General features: G+C 40.9%; 1 protein-coding gene across 1 annotated transcript in view; it reads left to right on the forward strand.

Moving 5' to 3' along the window:
* LOC127543238 (mesothelin-like) overlaps positions 1–16,082 on the forward strand; it is an 18,634-nt gene extending 2,552 nt beyond the window's left edge. The window contains exons 6-17 of the mRNA XM_051969277.1: positions 288–408; positions 1,871–1,956; positions 4,605–4,734; positions 6,132–6,325; positions 6,612–6,702; positions 7,640–7,751; positions 8,498–8,667; positions 9,607–9,756; positions 10,358–10,491; positions 14,066–14,193; positions 15,381–15,475; positions 15,787–16,082. Of these exons, the coding sequence (XP_051825237.1) occupies positions 288–408; positions 1,871–1,956; positions 4,605–4,734; positions 6,132–6,325; positions 6,612–6,702; positions 7,640–7,751; positions 8,498–8,667; positions 9,607–9,756; positions 10,358–10,491; positions 14,066–14,193; positions 15,381–15,475; positions 15,787–15,978 (1,603 nt within the window). The 3' untranslated portion in view covers positions 15,979–16,082. The remainder of the gene's footprint in view (positions 1–287; positions 409–1,870; positions 1,957–4,604; positions 4,735–6,131; positions 6,326–6,611; positions 6,703–7,639; positions 7,752–8,497; positions 8,668–9,606; positions 9,757–10,357; positions 10,492–14,065; positions 14,194–15,380; positions 15,476–15,786) is intronic.
* The last annotated feature ends 917 nt before the right edge of the window (positions 16,083–16,999 follow it).

The raw sequence follows: 16,999 nt of genomic DNA on the forward strand, positions 1-16,999 counted from the left end.
TTTGTTTTTCAGGCTGAGTATTTTCAGCCTGAGTATATTTGTTACAAGGAATTTATTTTTATGTTTTTTTCCCCAAAAGGTTGGAGGATAGGAGAGAGAGAAAACAGATTTTTGTTATATAAAAAAATAAAATTTTAATTTAAAAAGTCATCACTAATTGATAATTATTGATTGTTAAGACATTATGAAAGATGCCCAATTAGGAGTGTTTGCTTCTTGTGATATAGCTGGTGCTTGTTCTGGATCAGATTCAGTTCAGACTGATCCAACCTCTTCTCCCTTTCCAGCCTCTCCCCCTATATTTTACACGGTTTCACATGTGCATCAGCCTCTAGCTTGAATGTGGAGCAAGTCCGACAGCTAGCCATGATCATGAAAAGGAAGAATGTCACATTGGAAGCAGAGCAGGTCAGTGGGCTTTGTCCATCTGTCTGTCTGTCTGTCTGGAGACTGGGGTGGGGATGGGTGGGAAAAACCTGCTGACCAAATGGACCACCTTTCCCAGTACATCCTCAGTAGACCTCAAACCAGACAAAATTGGAGGCAGATCAAGCTGGCATTGGCTCTCTCTGTTGCATCTCTCCTAATACTGCTTGACAGGCTTGGGCAGTGCCATTCCTGGCCTTTTCACAAGGTCTCAATCTCTGCTAGGGCTAATAATAGCTATCATTCATAAAAAAAACCTTCATTTATCTTCCCCACAGCCCTGGAACGTTGATGCCATTAATATCCCCATTTTACAGTGGAAGAAACTGAGGCACAGAGAACTTAAGTAATTTGCCCAGGGTTACAGAGGTAGTAAGCATCTGAGGGAGCATCAGGACTTCTTAACTCTAGGTACAATGCTCTGGGTATAATTCAAGTCAACACTGTGCCTTGAATTTATTTCTCTGATGAGAGAATCAAAGACAACTATGTGACACTAGTTGTCAGAGTATTGGCCTTGGAGTCCGGACTCCAGACTCAAAATTCCTGACTCCAGGATATAATTGTTCTTGTATGATTTCCATCAAGTCATTTAATCTGTTGTTGCCTTAGGCTAGAAGTGTCAAATATTGGCCAGTCTGTAGACTTTCAAAGCAATATTTTTCAGTGCTCCCTGAACCAGAATAAATTGTAATTGGGAAATATTTAATAAAATAAATAAGAAAAAACAAAACAATAGAATACAGATTATGCTAATATATCTCTTTCTTCCTTTTTTTTTTTTTTTTTTTTTGCTGAGGCAATTGAATCCCATAGCTGGGAAGTGTTAAGTGTCTGAGGCTGAATTTGAACTCAGATCCTCCTGACTTCAGGACTGGTTCTCTAGCCACTGTGCCACCTAGCTGCCCCTTGTACTATTGTTTTTTATGTGATTATGTTAGTTAATGTTAATATGTAGTGTTTTTTAAAATAATAATAACTTTTTATTTTTAAAACACATGCAAAAATAGTTTTCAATATTCACCCTTGCAAAACCTTGTGTTGCAATTTTTCTTCCTCTCTTCCCTCATTCTCCTCCCCCATTACAGCAAATAATTCAATATAGGCTAAATATGTGCAATTCTAAACATATTTTGTAGTTTTCTAAGACAATATGCAGCTTCAAGGCTCTCATACATCGTTTACTGGCCCCTCTTTTCTATCTGAGCTTCATATCACTACCCAAGGCTACTTTTTAGGAATCTAAATTGCTATTATTATTATTATTAATAAAATTAATATATAAACTGATGACAATTAATATATAAAATGATGACTGAACCTGCAATGCCTTAGCCTCATAGAATAAAGCTCTGTTGAGAGGATTTCAGACCTGAGAAAGAGATATTGAGGCAATCTCAGATGATTCACAGAGCCTCAAGTAGAAACTTTACTCTCTCTGCAGTTGAGCTGTTTGGCCAAGAAAGTCACTGAAGATGGAATTCCTGAGGACCTGGATAAGTACCCCAGGGACATAGTGCTATTTCTAAGGTGAGATCATAGCAAAATGACCCCTCCTTTACTCCTTTTACCCTAACTCAGGAATTTATGGGATCAGAATAATAATAATAAATACAATAATAACCACTAACACTTATGTAACACTTTAAGTTTAAAAAACTTTTTACATTTGGGATATGCCCAAAATCTTAGGGCTATTTTAATGAGTAGGGACACTTTTATATATTAGCTCCTTTGCATGATGCTAACCAGACTGTAGTTGTGTGACTGAGCAAGTCACTTAATCCTGGGTCACTTTCATAGTTCTAGCACCATGCTGATATGTTCAGCTGAATGGCTGAGTGGATAAAGTCAGAGAGACCTTACTTACTATGTCTGTGTAACATTGGGCAAGTCATTTAATCCTGTTTGCCTCAGTTTTTTCATTTGTAAAGTGAGAGAGAAGGAAATGATAAAACTGCTCTGGTAACTCTGCCAAGAAAACCCCAAATGGGGTCATGAATGTTGGAATCCTTGCAAACTGTTAAGTCATTAGAGTTGATAGATACAATAATTATCTAATTTAGCATGGTCCAGTATGATTAATCGGATCTTACAAGGAGATGTTATGGGCCAGAAGAAACAAGGTACTAAGTGGAACTGAGAAACAATGCTTGTGTTCACACCTTTAGAGAGCTCTTATAAGCAAGAAGCCCTTAGGGCCAGAGGTACTCTGGGACAGACACAGAGCACTCTGGGAGGAAACCCATAATCCTGCTCTTGGATCCCACAATCCCACTCTTGGAGAAGGAGCATAAATAGAGCTTCAGTGAGCCAATCAAGTCAGTTCAGCTGAAAAGATTGAGAAGGGAGCGTCAAGTGAATTCAGAGAGAAGCCCTCTCTCTGAGGCAAGAGAAATTCATTCCAACTTTCACCTTGGTGCTGGCTTGGAGACTGAAGGGAGCAGAGGCAGAGGACAACTGCAAGAGCTCTTGGAACCAAGCAGAAAGATAGGCCTCTAAGAAAGCTAACTGGGCTTGGAAAGAGATGAGAAATAAACATTTGGATTTTTTCAGCTGGCTGTATTTAGAGTGATTATTACTTTTAACTGAAACTAAGGCTTCCTCCAGAAAACCTCCCCAAGAAACCTGATCCCAGAGAGAACCATTAAATTTTAAAGAAGAAAAACACCACACATGAAGATTTGAACATGACCGAATAACATCCAAACTTGGCTCTAAGATCAGTGTTCTAATCTCTAGACGACCTAGGTGTCTCTAGTATGATCTTATGATCTAATCTACCTTGCAAGGGCGAAGGAATTTTATCATTACCTTTTGAGTCTATCCTTGCCTAGCCTCTGTGATGGACTCATAGAAGGACAAAATTGAGAATAACCTTGGAATCTATTTAGTCCATTTTATGTAGAATTTGTGTAGAATTTATGTAGAGTGAAATTGAGGCTCAAAGTCACGACATATCACACCACAATTTAATGATAGTCAACAGTTGAACTCCAGACTTCCTGGTTTCCAATCTAGCATATTCAGCAAGCATTTATTAAATGCTTATCCTATGTAAAATATGGCACTAGGTGATGAGAAAATGAAAAAAAAAAACGGACACTGCCTCCAAGGTATTTAAATTTCAGGCTGTTTCTATCATAGCTTACACCCTGAGATAATGAGGACACAGCATTAGAGATGCATGTCTCAGGAATCCAAAGTACCCCAGGCCATATTCAGTTTCCTCTCCTAGGAAGTGTGATAGTTAGATAACATGATTCCCAAGACCCTTTCCAGCTCTAAAATCTTATGAATCTGACACATTAGTGTGGTTCCCCTCATATTGAGTGGGTCCTACCTTGCCTCCCCATCCCTCACCCAATTATCCACCCAAAGTTCCACAGATAATAATGTATTGCCATGGAGGATTCCTACCAACACTGAAGAAAGGGTCATTTTTGGCTTGGAAGCTCGTGTTCTTTGGTAGTTGCCATGCTAAGCTTAGGGCTATATAGATCATTTGTGACCTGGTCACTTCGCAAGAGTGACATAGGCAGACTAGAATGTGGTTAAAAAAGACAGTCAGGATATTGAGAAGACTTAAGGACCATGGCAGCTGAGATTCTGGTCAAGTCCAGTCCTATTCTGGGATCTTTTAATTGGGAGAAGAGAAGACTTGGGGGAAAACACAATAGTTCTGTCTTTTACCATATTAAGAACAGTGGACGAAGGCTTGTTTTATGGGATTTGAAGCTGAGGTGGGGGACTGAAGAGCACTAGGCCTAACAGAATTAGGAAGAAGCCAATTTGGTCTCAATATAATATTAAATTGTAAGCCCCGTGAAGGCAAGGATTGTCTTTTGCCTCTTTTTATATTCCTAACCCTTAGTTGCCTGGCACATAGTAGACTCTTAATAAATTGTTTTTTGATTGATTGATGATAATTAGAGATGCCCAACAATGAAATGGATTACTTTGGAAATGTCATGAACTTCCCATCTATGAAAAACAAGAATTGGAGAAGATATTGAAGGATCAATCTACCTATCATGAATTTTATTATAGAGAGAGATCAAGCACATGATGGGAAATTAGCTTAGGTATCCTGTGGGGTTCCTTCCTGCTTTGAGCATCTATGATTCTGTGAAATTCTCCAGGTGTTGTTGTGAGAATATGCTATTGATTCCTTTCAGTTTTTCTGCCTATACAAAGACTAGAGACTGCAAACATTTCTTCATTCGGGTGGGAGAGTCTAACTTGGATATTCTCCAGAAGGATTCACCCCTGAGATCAAAACTGCTTTCGGAGGCTCTGACTTGTCTGGTAAGGAGCTTAGAGTTTGGGTGGGGAAAAGTGGGAGAGCTTGGAAGGGATGTAAGGAAGGCCAGGGAAGGTTGGGCCAAGACCCCAGTTACTTATTGGTCAGGGCCAGCTCTGACCCTGGTACAGAGCTGGCCCTGAACCTTGTATTGCCATTTGGCAAACTATATCCCTGACGATGCTTTAGACTTTGCATTTGACTGGGTGCTAAGGAGGGTGGCCTTGAAAATGGTCTATAAATAGAAAGGGCTACCTAGTCTAAAGTTCCCACCAATACCTGTTGGGATGGTAGTGGGGAAAGAATACTGAATTTGGAATTTCTGCTCTATTAATTGCTTACATACAGAATGATGCTAGGCAAGTTGCCTCAGTTCTTCTTCTGTAAAGACAATATAATACTTATTTTACCTACTTCTAAGAAATGTTATGAGAAATGATATAGAAATGTGAGCTATACTTCGCTTTTATTCTTCAGAAAGCAAGGAAGGAAAGATTCAGACTCAAGAGTAATTTTTTAAAAGGGGGCTGAGTGAGGGAACCCAGAAATTAAAAGTGCTGATTTTTAGTTATGTGTCCTGTATAGAAATAATATTATCTTACCTTATAACCAAAGGCAAGGCACTAAACATTATTCAGATATAAATTCTTGATCTGCCAAATAAGGATGTTGGATTAGAAGGTTTTTTAAGTCCCTGATAGTTATAATAGATGCTAGCCATTATAGTAGTAAAGCATATTTATGGGGCCTTGTGAGGTTTGCAAAGTGACATAAACATTAGCTCAATTGATCTTTGCAACAGCCCAGAGTAAGTGCTATGGTTATTCCCATTTTACAGATGAGGAAACCGAGGCTCAAAAAGGTTAAGTGATTAATTTGCTTAATTTGCTTAATTTTCTGAGACCCTTGTTCTTTTCCCTAAATCATATTACCTCTCCAACAGTTGCTGGTACAGCCACAAAGACTCAGAAGTTTTAGATTGGGTGTATTCCAATCTAAACAGAGTTGGATACCTATATCTCTATATCTCTATATCTCTATATAGATATGTTAAGAAATATTTCTTATATTTTCAATGTGAGAAAACTGTTTTCTGGATGGCTTACAAATAATTACTTGGCAATGAGCTAAATTGAAGGAATATAAAAAGGGCCTAAAACATAAGCTATATATTAATAAATGGGTTAATTTTTAAGACCTTTGGGGCCTTATCTGGGTTCTGTTCCAGAAAGATGAACACTTGCCCAGGGACAAGAAAAAATAGCCAGGAAACTGTTCCCCGCTGTCAAGAACTTGGGTGGGAGAGTGATGATATAAAATAGCAGGACCCTGGATTTGCTTTGGCAGGGATTCTAGATTGCAGGGATTGGGTGAGGCTGAGAAGGCTGGGTTGCTATCGTAGGGCATTTCGGGCACACACATCAGCAAGGAAGACATTCGTATCCTGGGACAGTTGGCCTGTGACCTGGATGGACGCTATATAAACAGCTCTGCAGAAGTGCTATTGCCTCGGTTGGAGCAGTGTGGGGGCCCCTTCAGTCTTGATCAGAAGAAGGCCGCCAACCTGGCCCTACACTCTGGTGCTTCTCCCTATGGGTAAGGAGTCTCCTTTAGAGCCTGTGGAAGTGTAAATGAGAGGGTCTCTGTGTGTACTTGTGGTGCACAGGCAGGAACATGCACCTGAGAACATGTATAAGTGAGCATGTATGTGGGCATATATGTGATCTTACTTCTGTCTTCCTGAGGTCATTTTTGTCTGCTTCTAGCCCAAGGGGGAGGTAGCTGGGCCTGAGCTAGGCTAAGTCAGGGCCCCCCTCAGCCACAATTGGGTCAGACTTTTCCATTTGATATTCTTTTGACTTCTGCTTGTTCATCTGTGCAGCCCCCCCTCCAGATGGTCAGTATCTACCCTGAATGCTCTTCAGGGGCTACTGCCAGTTTTTGACAGGCGCATCATCCAGAACATCCCTCAGGTGAGTTCCTTACCAGGAGAAGAAAGGAGAAAAATAATCTTGATCACAGACAGTGATGGAGGTGATGGAGGAAGGGTGGATGGATGGGGGAACCAGGACCCGGACATATAAGAGATTATACGAATCTCTGAGGAGTGGAGCAGAAGCCTCAGAATATATGGGCACATTAAATGGCATGAAAGTTGATGCCTGAAATTCCACCATTAGAGCTTTGTTCCTTTGGTTAAAGTCCTGAGGTCTATGAGAATAACCATCTGTCATTTTTCAGTCTTTGACTTCTCAATATGAAATAAAATCTAAGAGCAGTTCCTAATGGAGATGAGTGGGAAAGGGTCCAGAAGAAGTCCCTTGGAGGGAAAAAACAAACTTTGTTGAGTTCCTCACCTTCCTGCCTCTCCACACCATTTATACTTGCTGCCTTCCCAACTCTCCCATCCTTTTTCTCTTTTTCTGCAATTGGGTTAAGTGACTTGCTCAAGGTCAAACAGCTAGTGAATGTTAAGTACCTGAGGTTAGATTTGAATTCAGGCCCTCTTGACTCCAGGATCAGCTCTCTATCCACTGCACCATCTAGCTGTCCCTATCCCCATACTCCAAAAAAACCAAAACAAAAACCAAAAAACTTTACCTCTAAAAAAGGGCTTGAATGGTATAGTCTTCACCTAACCACGAGTTTTTGCATTTTATGATGATCCTAGGGTCAGGGTAATGCTTATTCCAAAGGGACAAGGCTCTAATATAGGAAATTCAGGTGGTGGGGGAATTTGAGGAATGGGAGATTTTGGAATCTCTTACTTCAGGTCTGTTAGATCAGTGGGGAGGGCATTCTCTGGGTTTGGTGACTTACACAGAATTTCAGTGAGTCAGAGCAGACCTACATCACACCAGAGCTATGTATGAGCCTTGTTACCACTCAGACATGGCCCCTATCTCTCAGAATGTTGTAACCTCCTGGCTGAACCATGCCCTCTTGGATCCCTCCTGGCCCCGGCAGAATCTGAGAGTCTTCATCCAAAACGTTCCATCTTCTCGATATAGGCGGGCTGCTGGTGAGTGTCTATGGGTTCCTGAGGGGTCAGTCCTCAGTGACCACATCTTGGTACAATGGATCCAACTAGCAGGAACTTCCCAACATGAGATCCTGGTCTGCCAACCTGGGAATAGCAAAGGCAAAACTTGGCAGTCACTGGCAGAGATAGGGAGGGGGGGAACATTTGTGGAAATGGTCAAGGCCAGAAAAAGGTGAGTGGGGACCAGGGGGAAAAAGACTATTAGGTATAAGTGGGAATGTTTTCATGACTAGGAGTCAAGGAGGAGAGAAAATTGGAGGAGGGAGGAATGGGAGAGAGAATTGGGGGAAAGATAAAATAAGAGAGATTGAAGTTTTGAGAAAAGAGGAAGAGAGGAGTGGGAGAAAGGAGGAAGAAGGGAATAGAAATGGATGAGAGATAAGGGGAGGAAAGGAAAGGAGAGAATAATGGAAAAGAGAGAGAGAAAAAAGATAAGAGGAAGAAGGAATGGGAAACCCTGTCCCCTTTCCAGGTCTCTGCCAATAATCACCATACTTGACCTTTGCTCCATCCAGAGAGCAGGGGAAAGGAAGAGTGAAGGGGGAAAAAAGGGAAGAGCACTAAGCAGATGAGAAAAGAAGGAATGTTGGGATGGAGAAGGTAATGGAAAGGCCAGGAGTGTAGCAGGAGGAAGTTTCAGTATCTAACTAGTGCTGAAGGAAGGGAAGAGTATGAGAACAGTATCCATAGGCTCAGACTAATGCTACCTAATGTGGTGCCCACAGCTCAGTGCCCAGAAGAGATCACAGAGATAAATGAAGCACTAGTGATTTTCTCAGAGACGGAGCTGCGGAACTGTCTAAATGCATCTTTGCTGGCAGCCAACCTGGACAAAATAAAGACTCTCCCCTTCACCTATGAACAGGAAAGGGTCTTCAAGAGCAAACTGGATGAGGTAACTGGGCTTCAGCCTCCTCCACCCTTGTACACCAAAGTCCCTCCTTCTTCATACACTCATCAGATCTGTAGTGGCAAGAGCTCCAGATTTGGCATTTAAATAGAGTGTGGGGGAGTGGGAGAGGTTGAATTCTGCCTGTGATCACTACTTAATTTCTCATCTGTAAAGTGGGGAAAATAACAACTGCTCTATTTACCTCCCAAAGCCCTAGTGAGGACTGAATGAGGTATTAGATACTAAACAACCTCTCAAATGCTATCAGTGTCAGCTATTGTTATCCTCTCTGGAAAGGTCCCACAAGGCAAGACCCCCCTCTTGTTTGCTATTTGCCTCTAGCTAGAGTCTTTGCATGCTACTATAGAATAGCTATCTGCTTTATCCCCTCGTTGGAGAAAACCTGCTCAATACATTGTGGAACAGTGGGAAGAAACCTGGACTGGTAATCAGTCCTGCTTCTACTCTTTGTTATCTATGTGACCCTGGATAAATCCCTTTACATTTCTTTCTTTATAAAATGGAAGTTGGACTAGAGGCTTTCTGAACTCTCTTCCAGCTCTGACATCCTGCCACTCTATTTTGACTAGATTATCAGAGGGCAGTGTTTCTCAAGGAGAACTCTGGAAATTGTGATGCCAGGATTTTTGTTTGTAGATTAGCCACCCAAGAGTGACCTAGTTAGTGGATCATCTATAACAGGGGCTTGAATTCCTCCCTGTTATCTCTCATCAGCCACCCTGCTGTGCCCAGGGAATATAATTCATTTCATAATTTTATTACCTTCCATTGGAGTATTATCTTGGGGAAGATTATCCATCGTAAAATCAAGTGGGGTTTTCTACATTCTTCTCTGCTGGCACAATAAATTGAGAATTGGTTCGAATTCATTTAAGCAAAAGAAATATTCAAAGCTCTCTTACACTATTCTTCCCTTTCCAGATCTACCCAAATGGGTACTCTGAGTTTGTGATCAATAATCTTGGCAGCCTTTTTAAGCTGGTTACCCCTGAAGATATCAAGAAGTGGAATATAACCTCCGTGGAGTCTCTGGATACCTTGCTCAAAGCCAGCTCTGAAAATGATGATTTGGTGATCTCTTGGCTTTCTAATCCTTAATATATTTCAAGACTTGGGTGGGAGTTCTGGGGGCCCTCAGTTAGAGAGTATAACTCTTTCCACAGGCTAGTTGCCCCAGGATGGAGAGATATTCCCTTTAATTATGATTCAACAGAATGAAGTAATAAAGGCCTCAGTCCATATATTGTTCCTTCTTCCCAAAAGAAAAAAAATTTTAAAAAATTTCTTTTATGCATGTGGCTGGAGCTGTAGATTAGACTATGAAGGGCTTTTGTATCCATGATCTCATGTGACCTTCATGACAGCCCTGGGAAGGAGGGAGGTCCCAAGGTTATTAAGTAAGAATATAAAGCTGCTCTAATCAATTGATGGGTGAGGATTGTCCTGAGGTCTCCCCTCTCTGTATCAGATATCGCTGTAGGCTGTCTCTGTTGGTATTCTCCAAGATATGCTCTTCCCAGCTCCCAGACCTACAGTCCCTAATCAACAGCATCTGGCCTCCTGAAAGCTGGATACAAAGTCAGACTAGACGGCCTCAAATTCCCTTGCATCCCTTAGGATCCTAGGCTTTTGATTTCATGAATCCTATAAATCTGAGCTTCTGTTATTATAGGCTATGATAGTGATTAATCGCTATATCCAGGGGGGGAGCCCCCTCAATGCCACCGCCTTGAACGTGATCGGTTCCAAATATTTCTGCCGTCTGACCGAAGAGCAGCTCAATTCCATACAGCCTTCTGCCCTCAGGTAAGCACAGGACTAGGAGCCAGTAGCCCTCCCCACCTTCTGGCTAGGAGCCCAGAGCATGTTTTAAAGAACATAGATTCATTGTCTCTTTTTGTGTCCTTGGCACTTAGTACAGTGTCTGACACATTGTTACTGTTAGTGATCTCAGCTACATCTTCCTGATCTCATTCAGGGTTTTCTTGGCAGAAATACTGGAATTGTTAGTCATTTCCTTCATTTTACAGATAAGGAAACTGAGGCAAATAGGGTTAAGTGACTTGCCCAGGATCATACAGCTAATAAGAGTCGAAAGCTGTATTTGATCTTCACTAGGGGAAGATAAAGCCATTTTAGCCAAACCTAGTAGCAGGGCAGTTAGATGGCATAGTAAAGTACCAGGTCTGGAGTTAGGAAAACTCATCTTTTTGAGTTCAAATGTGACACTCATTAGCTATGTGATTCTGGGCAAGTCACTTTACCCTGGGTCTCAGTTTCTTCATCTGTAAAATGAGTTGGAGAAGGAAATGGCAAACTACTTACTCCCAGTATCTCTGCCCAAAAAAGCCCCAAATGGGGTCACAAAGAATCAGGCATGACTGAAATAATTGTATAACAACAACATATTTCAAAGCCTAACCAAGGTGACTTTGAGGTAATCTGCCAGTTGGTGGATCACAAAAACACTGTCATTATGGGTTTGGGACATTAATTCAAATAATTGAAAGCTTATAAAGAAATGATCCTTTCTGTGGTACTATTAAAGAGGGAATTCAATTTAATTTAATAAGCACTTATTAAGTGCCTACTATGTGGAAGGGACTGGACTAGCTATTGAAAAATCTAAGGGAATAAACAAAATATTTCTTATTGTCAAAAAAAGCTTACCTTTTCCTGAGTGGAGTAGAGTTGAAGTAAACTGTGCTTATTTTCCCGATATAGAGGTTGGGCCCCAGTGCTCACACTGGGGAGTGAGAAGGTCCTGCCAGTTACTAATGAGGTATTTTCATGGTCACTCCAAGTTCTGATCCCAGAATTTGGAAGGAGCAAGAGCAAGAGGTCTGACCAGATGAAATCATCAACAGACATTTGTTAAACATCTGCTCTGTGCCAGGCACTGAACTAAGCACCAGAGATAAAAAGAAATGGGGGGAAAAACAAAAACAAAAAATGAACCAGTCTCTGCTCTCAAGGAGCAGAATCTCATAGTCGAGTGTGGGAGACAATATATAAGCAAACAACAAAGATATACAGGATAAATTAGAAGTAACTTAGGGAGGAGGAACTAACATTAAGGGGAATTAGGAAAGACTCCTTGCAGAAGGTGAAGTTTTAGCTAAGGCTTTTTGCTGAGAAACCAGGAGGTAAAGAGGAGGACAGAAAGCACACCAGGCATAGGGAGGGGATAGATAGCCAGTGAAAAAGAGTTAGGATGCAGTGTTTTATTTGAGGAACATTAAGGAGACCAGTTACTGCATCATATAGTACATGCAGAAAAATAAGATGTATGAAAACTGGAGAGGAAGGAAGGCAGGTTATGAAGGCTTTAAAAGGCAAATCTGGAAGCAATAGGGTGCTATTGGATTTTTTAAAAGTTTTTTTTAATTCTCAATACTATTTTATTTTTCCAAATACATATAAAGGTAGTTTTCTTTCCTTTCTTTCTTTTTTTTTTTTTTAGTTTTTATTCAATCATTACTATTATTTATTTCTCTCTCTTTTTTTAAACTTTTTATTGACAGAAAGGTAGTTTTCAACATTCACTTTTGTAAGTTGTGTTCCAAATTTTTCTCCTTCTCTCACTTATCTCCTCCCTCCATAAGACATTAAGCAGTCTGATATAGATTAAACATGGGCAATTCTTTTAAATTTATCTCCATTTTTGTCATGTTGTGCAAGATCAGACTAAAAAGGAAAAATCATAAGAAAGGAAAATGAAGTAAGCAAATAAAAGAGGTCAAAATACTATGCTTTGATCTGAATTCAACCTCTATAAATTTTTCTGGATGCAGATAATATTTTTCATCCTAAATCTATTGGAATTGCCTTGAATCACCACACTATTGAGAAAAGCCAAGTCTATCATCCCATAATTTTGTTACTGTAAACGATGTTCTTTTGGATTTGTTCACTTTACTCAGCACCAGATCTTATAAGTTTTTCCAAGTGTTAATGGATTTTATTTAATAGGGGAGTTGTAAAGATTACTTTAATAGCTGAGTGAAGGATGGGTTAAGGTGGGTAGAGATTTAAGGCAGGAGGCCAATTAAAAGGCGATTGCAATAGTCTAGATGTGAGGTGACAGTGATCTGCATCAGAGTGGTAGCAAGGTCTAAGGAGAGAAGGGGCCACAAATGAGAGATGTTGCAAAGGCAGATTAGATAGACCTTGACAAAACATTGGATATGAGGGAGTGATGAGTTGAGAATGACACCTAGGCTAAGTCTAGATGAGTGGGACAATGATGGTACCCTTGTTGTTATTGTTATAATTGTTGTTGGTGGTCCTGCTCTTACAGTAAGAGAAAATTAGGAAGAGGGGTGGGTTTTGTGAAAAAGATAATGAATCTTGTTCTGGATATTTTGATTTTAAGATGTCTATGAGATATTTAGTTTGAGATGTGCAATAAGAAGTTAGAGATGTGAGATTAGAGGTTAAGAGAGGGGATAGGACTGGATAAATAGATCTGAGAATCATTTGCATTGAGATGATCCTTGTTCCCTGGATGCTGATGAGTTCACCAAGGAGAGAAGAGGGAACAAGATAGACCTACATTAGTGAGTGTGACCTGAAAGAAAATCCAGCAAAGGATATTGAGAAGAGACATAGATAGAACGAGAACTAAGAGAGTATCAGAAAAAATGTGGAGGAAAAAGAGGTTGTGATCAACACAGTGAAAAGCTATAGAGATATTAAGTAGAATGAGGATTAAGAAAAGACTACTGAATTTGACAACCAATAAATCACTGGTAACTTTGGAGAGAACAATTTAAGTTGAATGATGAATTCAGAAGTTAAATCACAGAGTTTAAAAAAAAAACAGTCAGAGGAAACATCATTGTAGATGGTCTTCACAAGTTGGTTTAGCCACAAAAGAAGAGAAGAGATATAGGACAATAGCTAGTAGTATATTATAACCTATCTATCATTCTATAACTCTCTACAACTTGCTTTAGGAATTTCAACTCTCTTAATTTTCTCAAAATTGATTCAAAACCTTTTAGAATACTTCTGTGTTAGTTCTGGGTATGAAGGCATAACTACATGGTGCTTGTAGAGATCTGGTAGGGAGAACATGGAAGAGAATAAAAAATGTGTGTGTATGTGTACCCATGGGGGTCATGTATATATATACATGTGTATGTGTATATACACATACATGCAAATGTATGTATATGTGTATGTGCATTCATATGTATATGTATATGTATATGTGTGTGTATATATATATATCTAGCTATCTATCTATATCTTAAGACAGTACTTTTTTGCCTGATTATGTGGAAGCATGATCCTTGGTGGTGCTGGGTTGAGGTAGGAGGAGAAAATAATTGCTAATCTTTTAATCCTTTTCTTTCTCTCTCTCTACTGCTCTCAGAATGGCCAACCAATTGAATCCATCTGCCTGTTCCCAGTCACAGAAGAATATCCTCTATCCAAAGGCCAAGATTGCCTTCCAAGACAAATCATTCTCAAAATACTATAAGCGAATCCAACCTTATCTAGGTAAGGCAGGATGAGATGCGTGGTAGGGTTGCACTGGGGAGAGAGGAGGAAGGGAGTAAGATGAGTAGGAATGGGCAAGAATTTGTTGGGAATGGGATGGGGTGGAGAAGAAACACATGCTCCATCAAAAAAGACACTAGACTTACAGTCAAAGGACTGTGGTTCAAATTCTAACTCTAGCACAAATTATTTCTGTGTTTTTGGGTAGGTCACAGCTCTTCTGAGTTTTCTCAGGTTGGACTAAATGGCCTCTGCAATTCTAAATTCATGGTCTCACGATCACTATCTTCAATATTGAAGGTGTGCTGTGGTCAATAGGAATTTAATTTATTCTGCTTGGTGTCAGAGGATAAAACAAAGAAGAGAAAGGTCATAGGAAGGCAAATATTGCAGTATGGTGCAATGGAAAAAACACTGGGTTTGGATCCCAGCTCTGACACGGGCTATTCATGTAATCTTGGATAACTTCTCTCACTTTGGAAACTTAATACCTGTATATAGATAATCTCTTTCAAGGGTTGAATCAGATGACCTATAAGGCCCCTTTCAGATCACTATATATGACCTTTTTATCCCATGAAAGGTAAAATGGGTTGCCTTAAGAGGTGGTGAATTCCCCATCATGGCAAGACTTCAAACAAAGATTAGTTGATCCCTTTTCAGACTTGTTATAAGGTGGGAGCTAGACTAGATGATCTCTGAAGTCACTTCCAACTCTGGGATTCTATTTCAGAGGGATTAGAGATAGGGAATAAAGAGACAGGGGGAAGTGGATTGAATTTGGCTATAGTTTTCCCTTGGGATACCACCTCCACTTGATTCTCCTTTCAAATCCATGCAGATCCTCGCTGACCCAGGAATGAAACTCAGTATTTCTGAGCCCCATGACTTCTAAGAGCTACCTTTAATTCTTAACTTCCCCATCCTACCACCATCCCCACAACACCAGAGTGACTCAAGGATTAGAAAAGTCATGAAACACCAAATATAGAAGGGACCTTGAAAATCTAATCCAATCCCTTCATTTTAAAAAAGAAGAAACTGAGGTTCAGACAAAAAGACTTTCAGAGTGCCCCAAAGTCACCTTAGTTGGGCTTTGAAATATGTTGTTGTTATACAATTGTTTCAGTCATTTCTTCCTCCCTCCTACTTTTTTTCCCTTCTTTTCTCTCTCCCTCCTCCCCCAGGTGGAGCCTCCACAGAGGATCTTAAAGATCTCAGCCAAAAGAATATTAACATGGACATGGAAACATTTAAGAAACTACAAGAAGAGGCCATCTTGGTACAGTAGAACCTTCAACTTATTGGGGATGGCAAAAGAGGAGGGAAGGAAATCAAAGGGGAAGCACTAGCACATGGGACCACCTTGAGGATGAGGATGGTGTGGCAATGGTCCTGGTTAGGTTCAGGGCTTAGTTGAGGGCAGCTTAAATCCTCAGTTTTGATCTTGATTTAAATTGATTTAAATCCCAGGCCCTTCAGTCCTCTTTCTACCTCAACTATCCTAGGAGAGAGCAGGGAGGGAGGGGTGTCCTTAGAAATCCTAAGGCTGGGCTCTGGGACCCTCAATAAGACATTGGATTTATCCTTCAGCCACTGACTCCAGAAGAGGTACGAGGACTTCTGGGACAAAACATAATGGGACTGAAGGCTGAGGAGAAAAACTCTCCAGTCCGGGAATGGATCATCAAGCAGCGTCAGGAGAGCCTGAATGCCTTAGGCATTGGGCTCACTGGGGGGATCCCTAATGGTTACATCATCATCAACCTTGGGAACAAAAATTAGATAGCAGTCTTCCTGGTTGGGAGTGTGGGAAGTCTGCATGGGGCTTGAGCCCTCTCTCCATTCCAGCAAGTTGTTAAAATAAAAGAAATAACTTTATACTCTAAGGCTTGTCATCTCCACGAGGTTTGGCTCCCCAACCAAAAACTCTATAAATGTGAGCTTTTAAGCAGGACAGATGGTTTTACTAGAACTGGAAGAGAAAGAGATCTTTAAAGTCATCTTTTCTACATCATTATACAGAGAGGGAAATAGGAAGTGATCTGAGCAAACTCACTGGACATGTTAATGAGAGCTAGAACTGGAACTTGGCTTGAGCAGAAGTTGGGGGACAGGGAGAAATAGGTAAGGGCTCCGGACTCTGATGCCTTTTGCTCTCCAGTGTCTTCAGCTCTTTTCCTCTGCAAACCCCAAGTCCTGAGAAATCAGTCTTTATATATAAGATTAAGGTAGAGTCTGTTGATTCAAAGTGCTCTTGCGATGAAAAGGAAGAGCTAACAAAAGGCCCAGGGTCTGTAAAATCCCTTAGGAAGAGAAACTAGGAGGTCCCACCCCTGACTGGCATTTTGGACTCTGGGAGCCTCTGAACTTTTGGGGATTGCTGTATGATGGCTCATTGATGGCTGGTGCCGATTCAGAAAGGGGCCAGCATGTCCCGGGGCCTACCTGGGATGGTGGGGGTTACGGAGGAACGGAAGGGGCAGGAGGTGCGTTTTCAGTGTCTGTGTGGTAGGACCCTACGTGAAGGACAAGAGGAACTTGGACAATCTGAGCAATGGTCATGTCCTTCCTCTCTATCTTCTTCCCCAGTCCTGGACTTTCTTGATGTTTTGGTTAATGGCTTGAAAGCCTGTGAAGCTGGCACAGATGGGGCATTAGACTCCTGTGCCAGGGACCTGACCCAGTGCTCACCTGGGTCACTAACCCATATTGACATATCACTGGGGATCTGAGGTTTTAGTTCCCTGTTCCCACCTTTAGTGCTGATGGACTCAAAATTGCAGAGAGTGGGATGAGGAAAGGG

Source organism: Antechinus flavipes, chromosome 1, assembly GCF_016432865.1.
Source record: "Antechinus flavipes isolate AdamAnt ecotype Samford, QLD, Australia chromosome 1, AdamAnt_v2, whole genome shotgun sequence".
NCBI classification, from domain to species: Eukaryota; Metazoa; Chordata; class Mammalia; order Dasyuromorphia; family Dasyuridae; genus Antechinus; species Antechinus flavipes.